Source organism: Callospermophilus lateralis, chromosome 1 (genome assembly GCF_048772815.1).
Source record: "Callospermophilus lateralis isolate mCalLat2 chromosome 1, mCalLat2.hap1, whole genome shotgun sequence".
NCBI lineage: Eukaryota > Metazoa > Chordata > Mammalia > Rodentia > Sciuridae > Callospermophilus > Callospermophilus lateralis.
The window spans coordinates 169,660,005-169,676,640 of record NC_135305.1 but is presented as its reverse complement, the minus strand read 5'-3'; the positions used below and the strand labels follow the sequence as shown (position 1 = coordinate 169,676,640).

Below are 16,636 nucleotides of genomic sequence, written 5' to 3'. Positions count from 1 at the left end.
CTACTGGGAATACAGGTGTGCACCACTGCACCCAGCCCTTCTTAATTTTTATTTACTTTTTAAAATGTAAGCCTGGGTCTCACTATGCTGCTAAGGATCTTCTTGCAGTCCCTGTCACAACTCATCGTCTCATCCAGCGGAGTCTGCAGCAGGAGGAGTTGAGGGAAAGGAGACGCGGCCGCAGACCTCCCCGGTTTGCACCCAGGACCCACGGAGAGCACGAGGGTTCTCAGGGCAGAGTTGGGAGGTGGGTGCCGCCCCTTCCCTCTGCTGCTCCCAGGCCAGGCTGACCTGGAGGCGCCCCCCCTCCCTGTGTCCCGGGGACCGTACCTCTGACCACTCGCCCGTGATCCACACGTACTCGCAGGGCTGCAGGCTGCAGCTCTCGCGCTCCGCTGGCCGCTGGCCGGGGTCGCAGTGCGCGCTGTGCACCTCCCCTTCGCGGGCGTCCACGCACAGCACCCGGCGGAACCGCGAGCCCTCCCCGCAGGTCTTGGTGCACTGCAAGGACACAGCGGTGGGAGAGAAGGTGAGGCCGGTCCTCCGATGTCCCCGGCTGCCTGCTGTTACCTGGCCACCTGGCTCTGAGCTCCTAAGGCTGAGGCCGGGTCTTCTGTGAAGTCCCTGTTCAGCTCCTTTGCCCACTGATTGATGGGGCTGTTTCACTTATTTTTTTTGTAGCTGTAGATGGACACCATACTTTTTTATTTAATATTTATTTATTCATTTCTATGCAGTGCTGAGGATCTCACCCAGGGCCTCCTCAAACATGCTAGGCAAGCGCTCACCACCAGCTTCAGCCTAGCCCTGGTTAGTGTGTGTGTGTGTGTGTGTGTGTGTGTGTGTGTGTGTTGCTTTTTGAATTCCTTGCATAGCCTGAATATTAATGCTCTATCTAAGGTGCAGATGGTAAAGATTTTCTCCCATTCTATAGGCTCTCTGTTCACATTTTTGATGGTTTCCTTTGCTGTAAAGAAGCTTTTTAGTTCTTGATTTTACTTCCTGTCTTGTTGAGGAAGTTGGTTCCAAAATCAACATGGTGGAGAACTGGACCTATTTTGGGCCTACACATTCATGTTTATAGCAGCTCAATCCACAATAGCCAAACTATGGAACCAAACTAGATGCCCTATGGACAGATGAATGGATAAAGAAACTGTGGTACCTATACACAATGGAATATTACTCAGCCTTAAAGAAGAATGAAATTATGGCATTTGCTGGTAAATGGATGGAGCTGGAGTCTATCATGCTAAGTGAAAAAAGCCAATCCCCAAAAATTAAAGACTGAATATTCTCTCTGCTGTGCACATGCCTACACACAATAAGGGAAGGTAGGTAGGGAAGAATATAATTTTATTGGGAAATGAAAGGAAGGGAGGGGGATGGGAATAGGAAAGACAGTGGAGTGAATGGGACAGAACTTTCTGTCCAGGGAAACCCCACATCATGTCCAACCACAAGAATGGGAAGTTAGACTCCATGTGTGTGTGATATGTCAAAATTCAATCTATTCTCAGGTATATCTAAAAAGAACAAATAAGAAAAAACCCTGAGATCCTGAAGCAGGATGTCAGAGCTCTCCATATTTTACCCTCGGCTCCCCAGGGCACGCGATGAGCCGGATGAAGAAAGGAAAGTTGAAGGAGTGACTCTCAGTCTTGGAAAGGCCTTCAGGCCTGAAAACTCAACACCTACCCAAATGCAGACTCGCCTTTAAAACCAAAGCCCCAGGGTCACCCAACTGCCACCTGAATACCTCTGGTGCCAGGAACGTGGTGATGGGTGCTGATTCCAGCCCTCGCCCTATCTCCTATCCCGGGGAACCACAGATGACAAGCCCCACCTCTCCCCAAGAAGCCCCTCAGACGTGGAAATGTGCTGTCCTGGCCACAGCCTGTCCTACCCCAGGGGGCAGATCACACACCCAACCACCCACACACTCCAAGTCTCCGCCAACGGCCAGGCCCGGGGCAGGTCCTGGTGGGGGAGAGTGGACGAGAACAGGGAGTTCCAGGGTCTCAGGGAGGTGCTCCTGTTTAAGCACTAAGGATAATAGCAAGAAAGTGAGATTTAGGGTTTTCTATAATTTCCACATTTCAGATAAAGGAACTGGGATTTTTTTTTTTAAAACCAGGAATTGAATTCAGGGGCACTCGACCACTGAGCCCCACCCCCCGCCCTTTTTTGTATTTAGAGACAGGGTCTCACTGAGTCGCTTAGAGCCTTGCTAAGTTGCTGAGGCTGGCTTTGAACTTGCAATCCTCCTGCCTCAGCCTCCAGAGCCCCTGAGATTACAGCATGCACCACTGTGCCTGGCAAAAAACTGGGATTGTAAGAGCCTTAAGTAACTCATCCCTGGTCACACGTTTGCTCCTGTCAAGCCTGGAAAAGAAAGCTAAGGATATATTTTGTTCTAGAATGATCTCTGTGGTGTCCACAAAGTTCTTATCTTTTTTGCTTCAACCAACAGCAAACTCCACCTCAGAAGTCTCATCTTGGTGATGTGTTGCTAAGGTCACCAAAACCTGTTCTTTCTTAAGACTCCAGATGACTTTGGGAGCTGATGGACACATGTGCTGAGCCCAGCGTCCATTTCCTTAACCCCAGTGATAATCCTGTTGCCCTGGCTTATCTAACAGTCGGTGAATTTTCTAATTTAGGAGTCCAAGGAGAGCCTCAGATCTCACCTCTCACAGACAGACTTGCCCCCAAGGCATTTGAGATCCAACCTCACTCAGAGAGGTCTTTCCTAATCTGCCCGATGGACATTTTTGAGTAATGTTACTATGAACATTCATGGACAGACTGGTAAACCCGGTTTCAAATCTTATTTCTTATTTTTGTTTTTTGGTACCAGGGATTAAACTCAGGGGCACTTAACCACTGAGCCATGTCCCTAACCCTATCTTATTATTTTTTTTAGAGACAGGGTCTCCACTGAGTCATTTAGGGCCTCGCTAAGTTGCTGAGGCTGGGTTTGAATATGCGACCCTCCTGCCTCAGCCTCCTGAGCGGCTGGGATTACAGGTGTGCCACTGCTCCTGGCCTGATTTCAATTCTTTAGGGTAGACCTCTAAGAAGGGAATGGCTGTGGGTCCTTCAGGAATGACTTTGTTCCTTTAGGGAGCAGAAGCCATCTCCTGCTATATGCTGTTAGCTTCTCATTATTCGTGAACTTAAAATTGCTCGCTTGGAAGCAAAATCTCAAGAGTCTGGCATGTGGATCCCCATCCATTTCCCAGAGGACAAATCTGACTTAAAACCACTTTGAGGAGAGCCTGGGGGAGCAAACATCATGTCAAGGAAGGGCCTGCTTCCCCGGCTCACCCCTACCTCAGTGATTTTGGGCGTCTGTTTTCCTGAACTAAGACGGCAGCGATTGCGAAGGGATAATGTTTTTGTTTATTCATTAGTAAGCCAGGTATGTGATCCCAGCGGCTCTCGAGGCTGAGGATGGAGGATCAAAAGTTCAAGGCCAGCCTCAGCAACTTAGCAAGGCCCTCAGCAATTCAGCCAGACCCTGTCTCAAAATAAAATATAAAAGGGGCTGGGGTTGGGGCTCCGTGGTTAAGCACCCCTGGGTTCCATCCCTGGTACCAGAGAAACAAAAACCAAACCAAAAAGTGTGCAGATAGCTGCAGAAGAAATTTGTAGCTACATGTGGGAAAAAGTAATGCCTTAAAAAGCAAAGACTTGGGTGACTCAGAGAAGATGGTGATCAGTGAGCAGCTGACCTGGACTACACGTTCCAGGGCTCTGGCTCCTTTTCCGTAACCCACAAGGCTCATCTTGGTGTCAATCAGTAACGGCTCAGAGCAGCAGCACTCAGACTCCTGAATGCTCTCTGCCTGCTACGTGCCTGTCCCTGCGTCTTGAGGAACAGTTGGTTAACTTCCAGGAGAGCTATTTGACCACAAGTAGAGAAGTGAGCTGGGAAAACCTCTCCCTTTTCAGAAAATTAAAAATTAAGCCAGGTAAATCAGTGACTGGCCCGTGCCTTGGAACTGGTCAACAGCAGCTCTGACAGTCCCCTGAGGAGGGTTTTGTCCTGGAATCTTTAATCCTAATGAGACGTTGGGGGCTGGGTAACCAGAAAACCAGTCCTGCCGTGAGACTGGGGGTTCAGCAGCGTCTGCTGAGACGCCTCCCCATCCTGTCCTGGAATATGATCTAGAATGTTCTAGAAAGCACCCAGGAAGTTCAAGGAGTCTTATTTTCATGTCCAAAAGGCTTTCTCTGATTCCATTATAGCTTTTAGAGGAAAACCTCCAATAAATGCATAAGAAACACCTGCAGCCTCTGTGAATTCCAGCGCACTGTGTAATTCAGGAGGAGAATAATCACAGGGCTGGACTCAGTGGGGTAGGTTGCTGGGGGTGCTTCGGGCTGCATGTGCCTTTAAATGTGCTAAAATTAACAGCGGGGAAATAGCTTTCCAAATTGGAGGTTGAGGAAGCCCTAAAATAAACTCTTTAAGGTACTATTTTGCTCAGCCAGGTAGGAAGGCCATGGGGTGCCGGTCTAAACAGGTTCATTTAATGCGACAGGTGGAAATTGTCTGTCCTTAATGATTGTAATCAGGTTGCTTTATACTTTCAAATATACTTTTTGGTGCAGTTCCCTAACCATAGGGGGAGATCGGTCATGTGATATTCACAGGCTCTGCCTTTTGAGATTGTTGATTTTCTCCAAGGAGGAAAGACTCTGTCACTTCTAGAGTCGCAATGCCTGCAGAGCAGACAGAGGGAGAAATCACAGACCGCAGGTGGAACCCAGGGTTCCTCGTGTGACCTTAAGGTTTTTTTTTTGGGGGGGGGGCACCAGGGATTGAACTCAGGGCCACTGAACCACTGAGCCCCATCCCCAGCCCTATTTTGTATTTTATTTAGAGACAGGGTCTCACTGAGTTGCTTAGGGCCTCACTTTTGCTGAGGCTGGCTTTGAACTCATGGTCCTCTTGCCTCAGCCTCGTGAGCCAATAAGAGTACAGGTGTGTAGCACCACACCCAGCAAAGACTTTAAATGTTTATATTATGAGATGCAATGATGGAAAATCCCCCACCCCACAGTAAACTGTTTTTAAATCACCAAGGGCTTCTATTCTTAAGCTCATTTTAAAGTCAGGTCTCACACTGAATGGCTTAGGGCCTCCCTGAGTGGCTGAGGCTGGCTTTGAATTCTCGATCCTCCTGCCTCAGCCTCCCCTGGGATTACAGGCACGCATCTCCGTGCCCAGCAAATTTGGACATTTCTGCCCCCTGATTAACAGACTTCTAAGGAAAAAAGGAGGCAGAAATGTTACCGTGGAGACATTTTACAACTTTGACGTCACTCATTCAGTCAGTCAGTATTCACAGCAGGCCCGGTTCTGGGCTGGGGACCAACACACAGCCCGGACGGCTCCGTACCCAGCTTCCCTCCTTACTGTGCCATGCAGGGCTGCAACTACTGTCAGCTCGGTGTCCTGAGTGTCACTCAGTTGCTCACTGGTGGTCACTGGGCTTAGCACCTAGGGCCACCTGTACAGCTCTGAGAGCAGACGTGGGTTCCTCACAGAATACACTTGAGTATATCCCAGGGAAAGAAGAGGAGGCCAAGGGCATCCCCAAATGCTAAAGGGGGCCCTGCTCAAGCAGTTGGGGTTCTTGGATTGCATGATTTGAGGACTGGGATTTTAAACGCCTTCCTAAAGCACAGTACGTGGAGCTTTGCAAGTGGCCATACGGATTTATCAAATGAAGTACTGAATGATAGGAGCCCTGTGTCCACATCCCACCCTGGTCCCACCCCACTGTGACCATCGTGAAGATCACTAAGACCTCCTGCTCGTCCTCAGAGTCCAGATCTGCATGAGCAAAACCACGTTCCTCTGCCGGGCCAGGAGCAGTGGGCAGAGCTGCAGAGGTCATGCTGATCTAGGCAGATGCCTTTCTGACAAGGAAAGGGGGTCACGTGCTGAAACAAGACATCCACCAACGTACAGGTGAGTTCACTACCTAGAGAGGAGGAGCAGAAAGCACAAGATACTCGCAACAGGCCACAAGATGTATACGGTGTTTGCCAAGAACCGCTAAGAGAGAGAGTCCTGTCCAGGGAACTCCAGCCCTCCCACTCTGGGGGCCCGGATGTTGCTCTGGGCTTTCTCACCAGATCAGGTCAAGGGTCATCAGGGAGGAAAGTCAAAACGCGCCTGAGTGAGAGGGTCCAGGAGAACAAGACAGAGCGGTGGGGGTGGCTGTGCTCTAGGGGCCAGGAGGGGGCTGCATGGGGATCAACCACCCTCCTTACTGTTTAACCAGGACACCTGTGACCACAGAGGTAGGAACTATCAAGGATCCCATCAGGTGGCCCCAGGCAAACAGGTCGGACGTGCAAAGGGTCACACGGCTCCTGATCTGGGCTCCTGATCTGGTCGGCTCAGGTTCTCAGGCATCGTGGACACTCCCTCTCCGCTGTGCTGCCCTGGGGACATTCTGAGCAGGCCACCAACAGCCTTTCACATGGGGACATGAAGGTCCGGATGGATTTCTCAAGCTTCCAGCTGCCCTGAGCGTCACTTTGCCACAGCGCACAGCCACCCGTGACCCCAGGTCCTCCTCCAAACTCTCAAGCTCGGGGGCAGGCAAGGGAGAAAGCACGGGGCAGGAGGGAGACTCTCGGACCCGCCCTCCATCGTTAATGGGGCCTCTTCTCTTGGTTAATCTCTGGAAACGTCTTAAACACGGGTCCCAGCCAGACTGTGTCCTTAGGTCTTCTTCTTCTGTTTTTTGGTACCAGGGATTGAACCCAGGGGCGATTAACCACTGAGCCCCATCCCCAGCCCTTTTTCTATTTTATTTAGAGACAGGGTCTCCCTGAGTTGCGTAGAGCCTCACTAAGTTGCTGAGGCTGGCTTTGAACTCACATCCTCCTGCCTCAGCCTCCCTCCTCATCCTCTGAGCCACTGGGATGACAGGAGTGAGCCACTGTGCCCAGCAGGTCTTCTTACTGAGAGATTGAAAGCAATATCTGAGGATAGATTTTCAAAGATCCATCTGCATAGTGTATGTGAAGACATAAACTTCCAGGTTTACTTTGTATGACAGGAAAAGAGGAATTTCATCAGTGCTTCTGGGGCAAGGTCCCCTCTCCACCTTTTTTTTTTTCTTTTTTTTTTTTTTTTTTTTTTTTGAGATTTAGAAGGAGTCTCAAGGGAGCTTGGGGTAGGGTTTGGTGATTGGTTCTAGCAGGTTCAGAAACTGGCTGAAGCCTGAACAGTCCCCTTCGGTCTATTTCTCAATGCTCTCTTACTTCTACTCCCTGGAGCAGTCACACAGAGCAGAGTTGGTGAGAGATGGAGAGGGACAGGGCGGAAGCAGCCAATAAACAAGAACTGCAGGGAGAAGAAGCCGGGTGTGGTGGTGCACGCCTGTCACCCCAGCAGTGAGGGCTGAGGCAGGAGGATCACAAGTTCAAGACCAGCCTCAGCAACTTAGCGAGGCCCTAAGCAACTCAGGGAGACCCTGTCTCTAAATAAAAAAATAAAAAATGTCTGGGGATGTGGCTCAGTGGTTAGGTACCCCTGGGTTCAATCCCTGGTACCAAAAAAAGAAAAAGACAATTGCAAGAGAATTAAGAGGTATTATCAAGGCAGGGGGACAAGGAGCCTCCAGTTTCTTCTGCATTGGACATGCCAATTCCCAAACCATAATTGATGCCTCTCTCTATCTTTCTCAGAATAGCTCTGCATAGTTCCTGTTATCCCCACCCTGCAGACGGTGAAGCCAAGACTCAGAGAAATCCAGAATCCCTGCCCTGAGTCTCGTGGCTGGCAGGCAGCAGAGCTGGGGTAGGAACCAGGTCTGTGTTCTAAGTCTCCGGGTTCCCAGTAACGTACAGGGCTCCCGTGCAACAAACCGGAACTGTATCTGATGTAGGCACTGCTGCCCACTACCCTCTGATGGACTCAGACCTGCCTCATGGGCTGGGGATGTGGCTCAGTGGTTGAGTGCTCCTGAGTTCAATTCCTGGTAACCCCCCTGCCCCCCCCCCAAATAAAAAGAATGCAGGTGGACATCTCATCATAGTTAAGAAAACAAACTTAAGATCCCAACTTTTGCTTCTTCCCGGTGATTAGTATGTGACTTGGACTCTCAGAACTTCAGTTTTCTCATCTATAAAATGGGATGATGATAACAATATTCATCTAATCTAATGGTTAGAAAGATTGAGTGAGGTGACAGGAACACAAAGCACCCACCTCACTACCAAGTATAGTGTCTTTGCTCCCCAAATTGTAACCCTTTCTGTGCATTCCCAGAGCGATTCTGGGTCCGGGGGACTCCCGACCTATCTTTGAGCTTTAAACAGCATGCAATTTTATTTATTGCAACATCAGAGGAGGTGGTTTTGCTTTTCATTTTCTTTCCCCACTTTGTGCAATCAGAACACACACATACTATGCTCTGGAAGCTGAGGTCACCTCTTATTAATGTCTTACCTTCCCAGCCAGACTTTTCTCCAGGGACACTTAGTGTTTTCTTTAGCTAAACATTAACTGGGGATGGGGGCGGGGAGTAAGTCCGGCTTATTTCTGCACCCATGGAAGAGTTTTAGATGCTGTCCTTCTTTCACAATCACTGGAAATCCTTCACTAGTGAATCCCAGTTTCACATGAGCACCCGTCTTCTACCTGACAGCCCAAGTCATGCAAAAGGGGGGAAAGTACACAGCAGGTCCTACCTACAGTCTGCCTTCTGGCTGGCGGCTATTGCAAGACTACAGAGTGGCCCAATCTGGACCTGCAGAGTTAACATGTCCCTCCCGCCTGCCCCTCCTGTGAGTCTTATCTTTAGGCATTTGGCTCAAGGCCTGGAGAACTTGTCTGGCACAGTCAGACCCAGGACGTTGGGGACACACGGAGCCTGGGGAGGAGCAGCTTCTGCAGGGCGCTCCCCACCCTGCTGTGGGAATGCTGCAGACTTGACAGCCCGCCTTTGGGAAAGGGCCAGCCACCACGCCACCCTGCTGCAGGGCCCCGGGCTTCCCGAGGTGGAGGTGACGCCGGCCAGGGGCGGGGCAAGCGACAGGTGACCCCACTCACCTCCTGCCACTGCTCGGCCCTCCAGGTGAAGCGCGGGCAAGGCGGGCCCTCGCAGGCGCGCTCCGGCGCGGGTCGGGCGAAGGGGTCGCACTGGGTGTCGCGCGCTGGTCTGTGCGTCCCGATCTGACAGCTCACGCGCCTCTGCTGCATGCCGGGGCCACAGGACGCCGAGCACTGGGAAGACAGAGGACGTAAGTGGCCGCTTTGGCTCATTTTTTTGGTGGGGGGAGGTGAGGAGGCGGGCGGTGCCCTCCTAACCTAGTGACCTTCACCGCTAGTGCGACAGGGGGACCCACGGGCACTTGGGAACTGAGCCGCTGGAGGGGCTGGGGCGTTGGGAAAAGCCACCCGAGTGTCAGGGGTCTCTGAGTTAGCAGAGCCCCCCGAGGGGAATTGGAGCGCTGGGAAGAGTGGGGTGGAGCAGTCAGCCCCCCAGAGGACAAGGCTGTCACAGGGAATGACAAGTTGGGATGATGTCTATCCTGGAGGGTCTGAGGTTCTTGAAAATCAGGAAGAATTTGCAAGAAATCGAAATTCTACAATTCAAATCCAAACTTACAATTGGTCTAAGAAGAATTTCTTGGCAGATTCAAGTCAGAACCCAAGGACAGTAAACCCCGGACCATTTTAGGGCCATATAAGCAGAATTATTTCCTCTAGTCTCTTCCTTTTCTGGCTCCTATTTTTGGAAACAGTTTTTTTTTTTTTTAAACCATGGAATTCACTAAAGTATTTGTGTCTATTTACAACCTCAGATAAATGTATGAAGAATAAAAGCTGACACAAAAAAAATCACTTCCTCAGGCTTAATGTGCTCTGCTGTTGAAAAATAACTGTTAATCACGCAGAAACATTTTTGTTTGACCAAGTTGCAAAACACCATATTAAATCTGCAATTAACTTTCCTCTAAATTAATTTTTTAATGGCTTCCTCGTTGCTGGGTTTCATAATCTCACTTATGGTCAGGCCCAAGAATGATGGTCTTTATTAAGGCTTTGACAGGAACGAAAGGCAACCTTTGATTGGAAGGAGCTGCATCTTACGGCTTAGAGCTACTACAAATGATGACCCAGTTTTTGTGATAGCTCAGCCCCCATTAATTTGCTGGGGTTGAGACAACGAGTTTGATGTACATGAAAGCTACATGGCTAACCGAAGTCTCCCTAAAGAACAGGATCTTGCTCTTTTAAACTAGAAAGACGGTCTTGTTCAATTAACCCTCAGCGGTCTCTGCTGTCTCTGGGGCTAATGACCTTCCTCTGTGCACAACCCAACGGGTTCTGCTGGATCTTAAGTTCCCCCCTATTTCAGATTTTAAGAAAACAGGTGACACTCTTTAGAAGGCAGTGGGGACGTTGTATTGTTTCAGCTGAGTCTCTGCTCGGGAGACAGAGTTCACATCAAAGTTGGCTAAGAAGGAAATAGGTTGGATCCACGTTGCTGTATTGTTTGGGCTTAATTGTATTAATTAAGTGAGTTTAATTAAGTTAATTGTATTAATGGAATTGAGTTTGTGACCCACAAGGAGCCAGACTTTTGAAGTCATTATGTCCTGGGTGGGAGGGACAGCTCTGTCTCTAGGGAATGGCCCTTGAATGCTCATGGAGGGACAGGAATAACATTTCTCAATGATTACTCTGTGAAGGAAAATGAGCCGAGGCATAGCAGAGCTACCCCACTTGTGACAGAATTGTTCAAACAACAATGCCACCAACCATTAACAGCAAGAACCAAGAAACCCTTTGACTATTTATTCACCAACTCATAAATATTTGGATTACCTAAAGGAAAAAAAATGAAAAAGAGCTGAAGACTTTAAGAGTGTATAATATTATGTTGGCTATTTTGATGCTCTGGTTATTGAATAGTTAAATTATGGTTAATGGAGGGAAGGTGTAAAGAGTCATAATGATCTAAAAATTTTAAAAAATCACTACTTAAATTGTTTGATCGTTCGTTTTTCAAAAGACAATTTAAGACACACACACACACACACACACACACACACACAAGAATTCAATTATGCAATGTGTTGTTCGGGGCTTCTGATCTGTGTACTATCAAAACCAGCTCTGAAATAACCCATTCAGAAGTTTCAGCTCCCCCTGAAATGAAACAGCAAGCTACAGGCCCTGCCTTTCTGAATCCTGCTTTTATGCTCATTGCTCAAACAGCCTGCGAGTTCATCTGTGGTATTCCATCTTTCTTCCTGGGCTGTCTCAAGGGACATAGCAATTTGCATACAGAGCTGGCCAGGCTTGGTTGGTGAATTCTAAGAGATCTGTGCAGAAACTCCATGAATAAAACAGCTTCGGAAAGACCTCTGTGTGACCCTGGAGGTGGTGGCCAGGGGTGTGCTCATGTGTATTTAATTTTGCTAACTCCACCCAGTGTACCTCTGAGTTACTTTGAGTGAATTTGGTTAGGTGTCCCCCCCACGGCCACCACTGCGGCTGCTGCCAACATCATCTGAGCACAGTGGACTGCGCAGGGTTGAGAGATGCTGTCAGTGCTGACCTAGGGAGCAGGAAACTGCTGGGACCCAGAACTCACCAACTTAGAGGGGGAACTTGGTGCTTATCTACGTAGATAAGAAGAATCTCTGCGGAACTTCTGGCATTTGGGGAATAATAACACATATGTGAAAACCTGGAGAGAATTTTTATACACTTTCTTCTAGCATTACCGCTAAAATTATGGAGAGGGGACTTTATTTGAGAGTAGGAATTAGCTAGAAAGATAACTATATCAACCCACTTTTCTGAATAATAACAACAATACTAGCAGACTTTTACCAAGCCCTTAATAGATATCAGACTCTATGATTCCTTTTTGTGGGGGCTGCATGTGCACTGTGGGGCATTTAGCAGGATCCTTGGTTTGTCCCCACTAGGTACCAATTACACTTTCCCTCACCCCGAGCTGTGACAACCCAAGCTGTCTCCAGACATTGCCAAATGTCCCATGGGGTACAAAATTACCCCCAGTTGAGGGCTTAGTTCTATGCTCAGCATTTTCCATGAAACATCTTTTTTATTTCCTAACGAACCTTTTTATGTAGGTATTCCACAAATAAGTAAAGAACAGAGATAATCACCTTAGCTCCAACAAAAGCAAAAAGGAAAAAAATGAATCCAAATAAACAGTGTCCAGGGCAATGCAGCATAGATACTGTGGGTTGGAATTGACTCCAGTTTTAAACTATGGCAATCATGATGTTTTCTTGTACTCTCTCAGCAAGAGTGTTGGTGAGGAGTGCAAACAAAACCCAGGCAAATGGAGAGCAGAAATCATGAAAGCAACTTTGTTCTCATCCTGGCCATATGCATATGGTTTCCTTAACCTCTCAGAGGATACAAAGTCCACATATACTCATTTCTCCATTACACACTGAGGCATGCGTCAGTCTCAGACACCACCACCTAGTGGCTTGCATTGAAATTACAAGAAAAGTCATAATTTAGAGCAGCTGCTATTTCAACTTTAGCACTGAAGATCTTTAAAAAACTGGATCCTTATTTCACTACATCGAACACACCATGGACTACAAGACATATCCTTGAAATTTTGAATAAGTAAGAAAGAAACCCGGCCTGTTAATTAAATCACAGCATTCCACTGTGTTGGCCCCATGCTAACTGCAAAGGTGTTGAATCATGATAGAGACCTATGTCTCAGGATTGACGCAGGAACTGATTGAAAGAATCATGACTAATGAATGGTGAAGTACACTTTCATTCCAAACCGATCATTGATTTTTATTTTCAGCTTCATTTTAAGAAAACAAAACAAAACAAAACAAACAAAACAGCTAACCAACCAGCCAAACAAAAAATCCTTTCTATAGGAACAGGAATAAGTTTTAAAATTCTGCCCTGAACTGTTTTTAAAAAATGAGAATACAGAGCCTTCAAATTTATCAGGCTGAATCAAGAAGCTGATGGTGATGTTTGTTTTAAAATTTTATGGGTAGCTGGGCACAGTGGTGTACGCCTATAATCCCAGTGGCTTGGGAGGCTGAGGCAGGAGGATCATGAGTTCAAAGCCAGCCTCAGCAATAGTGAGGCACTAAGCAACTTAGTGAGACCCTGTCTCTAAATAAAATACTAAGTAGGGCTGGGGTCAAGTGCTCCTGGGTTTAATCCCCAGTACCAAAACAATAAAAACTAAAACTAAAAAATAAATAAATTTCATGGATATCCCTTAGCTCTTGATCCAAACCATGTAAACAAATTGAACATGAACTTTCTCTCTTTTTTAGTTGTAGATGGACACCTTACCTTTATTTTTATTTATTTATTTTTATATGGTGCTGAGGATCAAACCCAGGGCCTCACACATGTGAGGCAAGTGCTCTACCAGTGAGCCCTAGCCACAGCCCTGAACATGAACTCTCGGCAGTGGTTGGGGGGAGCCCCTTGAAGTCTTTAGTGATGATGTTTTTTAACAAAACAAACAAAACCCAACCCAGCTGATTCCCTTCAAAACGTCAAGATTTCTAAAAAGACATTGAAACAAAACATTCCATTTCAAATCTCAAAACACCAAATTTTGGGGAGAGACTATTAAAAGTAGCATGGCTATAGGAGTCTCCCATCCCAATACTCTGCCTTATTATCACCAGTATTTTTGACACCGTGAAAAATTGCACTAATTATTTTTTCTACCTTAAAGACAGAGAAACTGAAAAATAGCTATCAGCAAAAGAGTAGGAAGACCAGATATAAAATCTCCTAAATATCCTTGCCAATGGGCCATAATCACTCTTGCCTAACAGTCCTGCCTTGGGGACGCTGCTGTTTCCTGCTGATCTCTAGGGAGCCAACAATCTCTGATCACGTGTGGATGAGTTTCAGGCACGCTTCTAAATTGCACAAAGCACACCTTCCCAGGCTGCACCCTGTCTGTCCAGCTTTTATAACGCATTTCTACAAATCAAATCAGGACATTATCAAGCTGGCCACAGACCATTACATAACTGGGTTTGCTTGCCTCTCCTTTAAAGGTGGCAATTGGTTTGAACAATTGGTGTGGTTTGTTTGGGAAGGCATTCTGATAATCCCATTACCTTATGTTTACAAAAATTAAAAAAAAAAATTTAGAAAGCCAGGTGCGGTGGCACATGCCTGTCATCCCAGCAGCTCAGGAGGCTGAGAAAGGAGGATCCTGAGTTCCAAGCCAGCCTCGGCAAAAGCAAGGTGCTAAGCAACTCAGTGAGACCCTCCTGTCTCTAAGTAAAATACTAAATAGGGCTGGGGATGGGGGGGCTCAGTGGTCCATGCTCCTGAGTTCAATCCCCAGTACCCATTCCCCAAACCCTCCAGAGTTAAACCTCATCATCCCAATTTTGTAAGCAGTTTTAGACTTCCCCCATAAGACCATGGGATACTGAGTAAATTCCCTGTGTTTACCAATAAGGAACAAGAGAGTCTTTTAATCATCTCTTTAGTGAGTAAACTGGCCTTTAAAATGAGCATCGTTTATGTGCTCTGAGCTGAGTATTCAGGGAGAAATGTAGAATAGATAAATAGAGGGCAAGGGCCATAAAGAAGAGCAAGAATGTGAAGTTTACAAGAAGTCAAGCTAATTAGTGGGGATCTTAATCACGCTGGCTGCAGGCTTCAGATGAACCAGAGAGCTCCCCAAATAAGGAGGACGGGTGGTTAGCAGATGACAGTGGTCGTTAGAGACCATGCAGAAAGCGAGCAGTAGGACACAATGCTTGAATGGGATTCCTTATGGAACCACCTCTACCTGGGCACAGACTCTGTGTTGAATTAGAACAGACAGCAGCTCCATGTTTCCTGATGACGAAGGGCTTGGGAGGGATGAGGTTACTGTGCCAGGGAGGGTGTCCTGTACATCACACTTCTGTGATAGGAAATGTGGCTGGGGGTAGGGAGGACAAGGCTGCCAGCAGCTCTAGACATTTAAGAAAAATCTGTGCTGGGTGCTGTGGTGTACACCTGTCATCCCAGCAGCTCAGGAGGCTGAGGCAGGAGGATCTGAGTTCAAAGCCAGCCTCAGCAACTTAGTGAGGCCCTAAGCAACTCAGTGAGACCCTGTCTCTAAATAAAATATAAAAAGGGCTGGGGATGTGGCTCAGTGGTTAAGGGCCCCTGGGTTCAATCCCTGGTGAAGGAAGGAAGGAAGGAAGGAAGGAAGGAAGGAAGGAAGGAAGGAAGGAAGGAAGAAAAGAGAGAGAGAGAGAGAGAGAGAGAGAGAGAGAGAGAGAGAGAGAACCTCCAAGATAAATTCATCCCACTCAGCCTCCATGGGACCTGAGTCAGTGGTTTTCTAAGTGGTGAGTGACCAAGGCCATTAGCCAAGGATCAAGGGGTTGAGACCTCAGACACCCACTACCACATGGAACTCCTCCCTGCAACACCCCCAGAAGGTATTATGCAAAGCTCCAGGGACTGAATCCACCTGCTCAAGGTCACCTGGTGAGTGTCCACAGTGTCCCATAAAGACTCGTCCCTCCCAGTCTCGAGCGCCCCGCGCCCCTCTGTGACACCAAGCCCATGCAGAGAAACGGGAGCGACCGCGGCGGGAGGCAGCAGCCGGTAGGGAGAAGCATTGCTCACCTGACTCCACGCGCCAGCCTTCCATTTGGGGCACCGTCCTCCTCGGCACCTTCTGTGCCCATGTGGCTTAGCCAGGTGTTTACAGTAATCACTCTCTAACTGGCTTCCATCTTTTGCCATGCAGTAAACATTTCGCTGTTTTTGCCCTCGACCACAAGACACAGAGCACTGCAACATAAAGCAACGGCAAGGTTGTAGTTGTTGAATCACACGGAGGTGGGCAAAGCCTGCCTGAGACGTCAAGGTCAAGAGCACGTCTAACCAGAGTCACCATGCCCTCCTTTTCCAGATCCAATCTCAAGGGTCCACTGGGAACACAGGTGGCATTGAGAACACATGTCAGGTGGCGTCCTAACTCCCTTAAGAGTGTGGATAGATTCTGATTACCCAGGCCAGAAACAGAACTCATGTACCCAGAATTACCTTGAGAATCTGATTAAAAGTGGTCCTTCTATCAAGGCTGAGGCAGGAGGATGTGAGTTAAAAGCCAGCCTCAGCAACTTAGCGGGGCCCTGAGCAACTCAGTGAGACCCTGTCTCTAAATCAAATACAAAATTTAGGGCTGGGGATGTGGCTCAGTAGTTAAGACCCCTAGGTTCAATTCCCAGTACCAAAGTAAATAAATAAACAAACAAATAAAATAAATAAATAAAAAGTCCTACTATCAAATAGTAAGATATGTTTTCAAAATCCCCTGTGATTTGCTGATGGGAATAAATGTTCATTTCCAAAACTGTCTCCATATTTTTAATGTCATTTTTTAAGGAAAACTCTTGGGCCATTTTCCAGAGAAAAAGCTCCCATGTCTCCAATCGCTCGGGAAGAGGAGCAAAAGGCCAATGGAAAACCGGAAGATAGCAGGTAAGCCTGTTCCAACTGTGTGTGTGGGAGTGTATGTGTGTGTGTGTGTGTGTGTGTGTGTGTGTGGTGGGGGGAGGCGTCACCTTTCAACTCTGATCTGCG

General features: G+C 47.7%; 1 protein-coding gene across 3 annotated transcripts in view; it reads right to left on the bottom strand.

Annotated features, from left to right (window-relative positions):
- The window catches only part of Adamts9 (ADAM metallopeptidase with thrombospondin type 1 motif 9), a 156,340-nt gene that overhangs the window by 29,698 nt on the left and 110,006 nt on the right, over positions 1–16,636 (bottom strand). For 2 of the 3 annotated variants that reach the window (XM_076868927.1, XM_076869015.1), the window contains 3 exons: positions 15,674–15,841; positions 9,086–9,259; positions 331–501 (listed from right to left, as the gene is read on the bottom strand). In XM_076868927.1, the coding sequence (XP_076725042.1) occupies positions 331–501; positions 9,086–9,259; positions 15,674–15,841 (513 nt within the window). The remainder of the gene's footprint in view (positions 1–330; positions 502–9,085; positions 9,260–15,673; positions 15,842–16,636) is intronic. The other variant, XM_076869093.1, reaches the window with a different exon arrangement.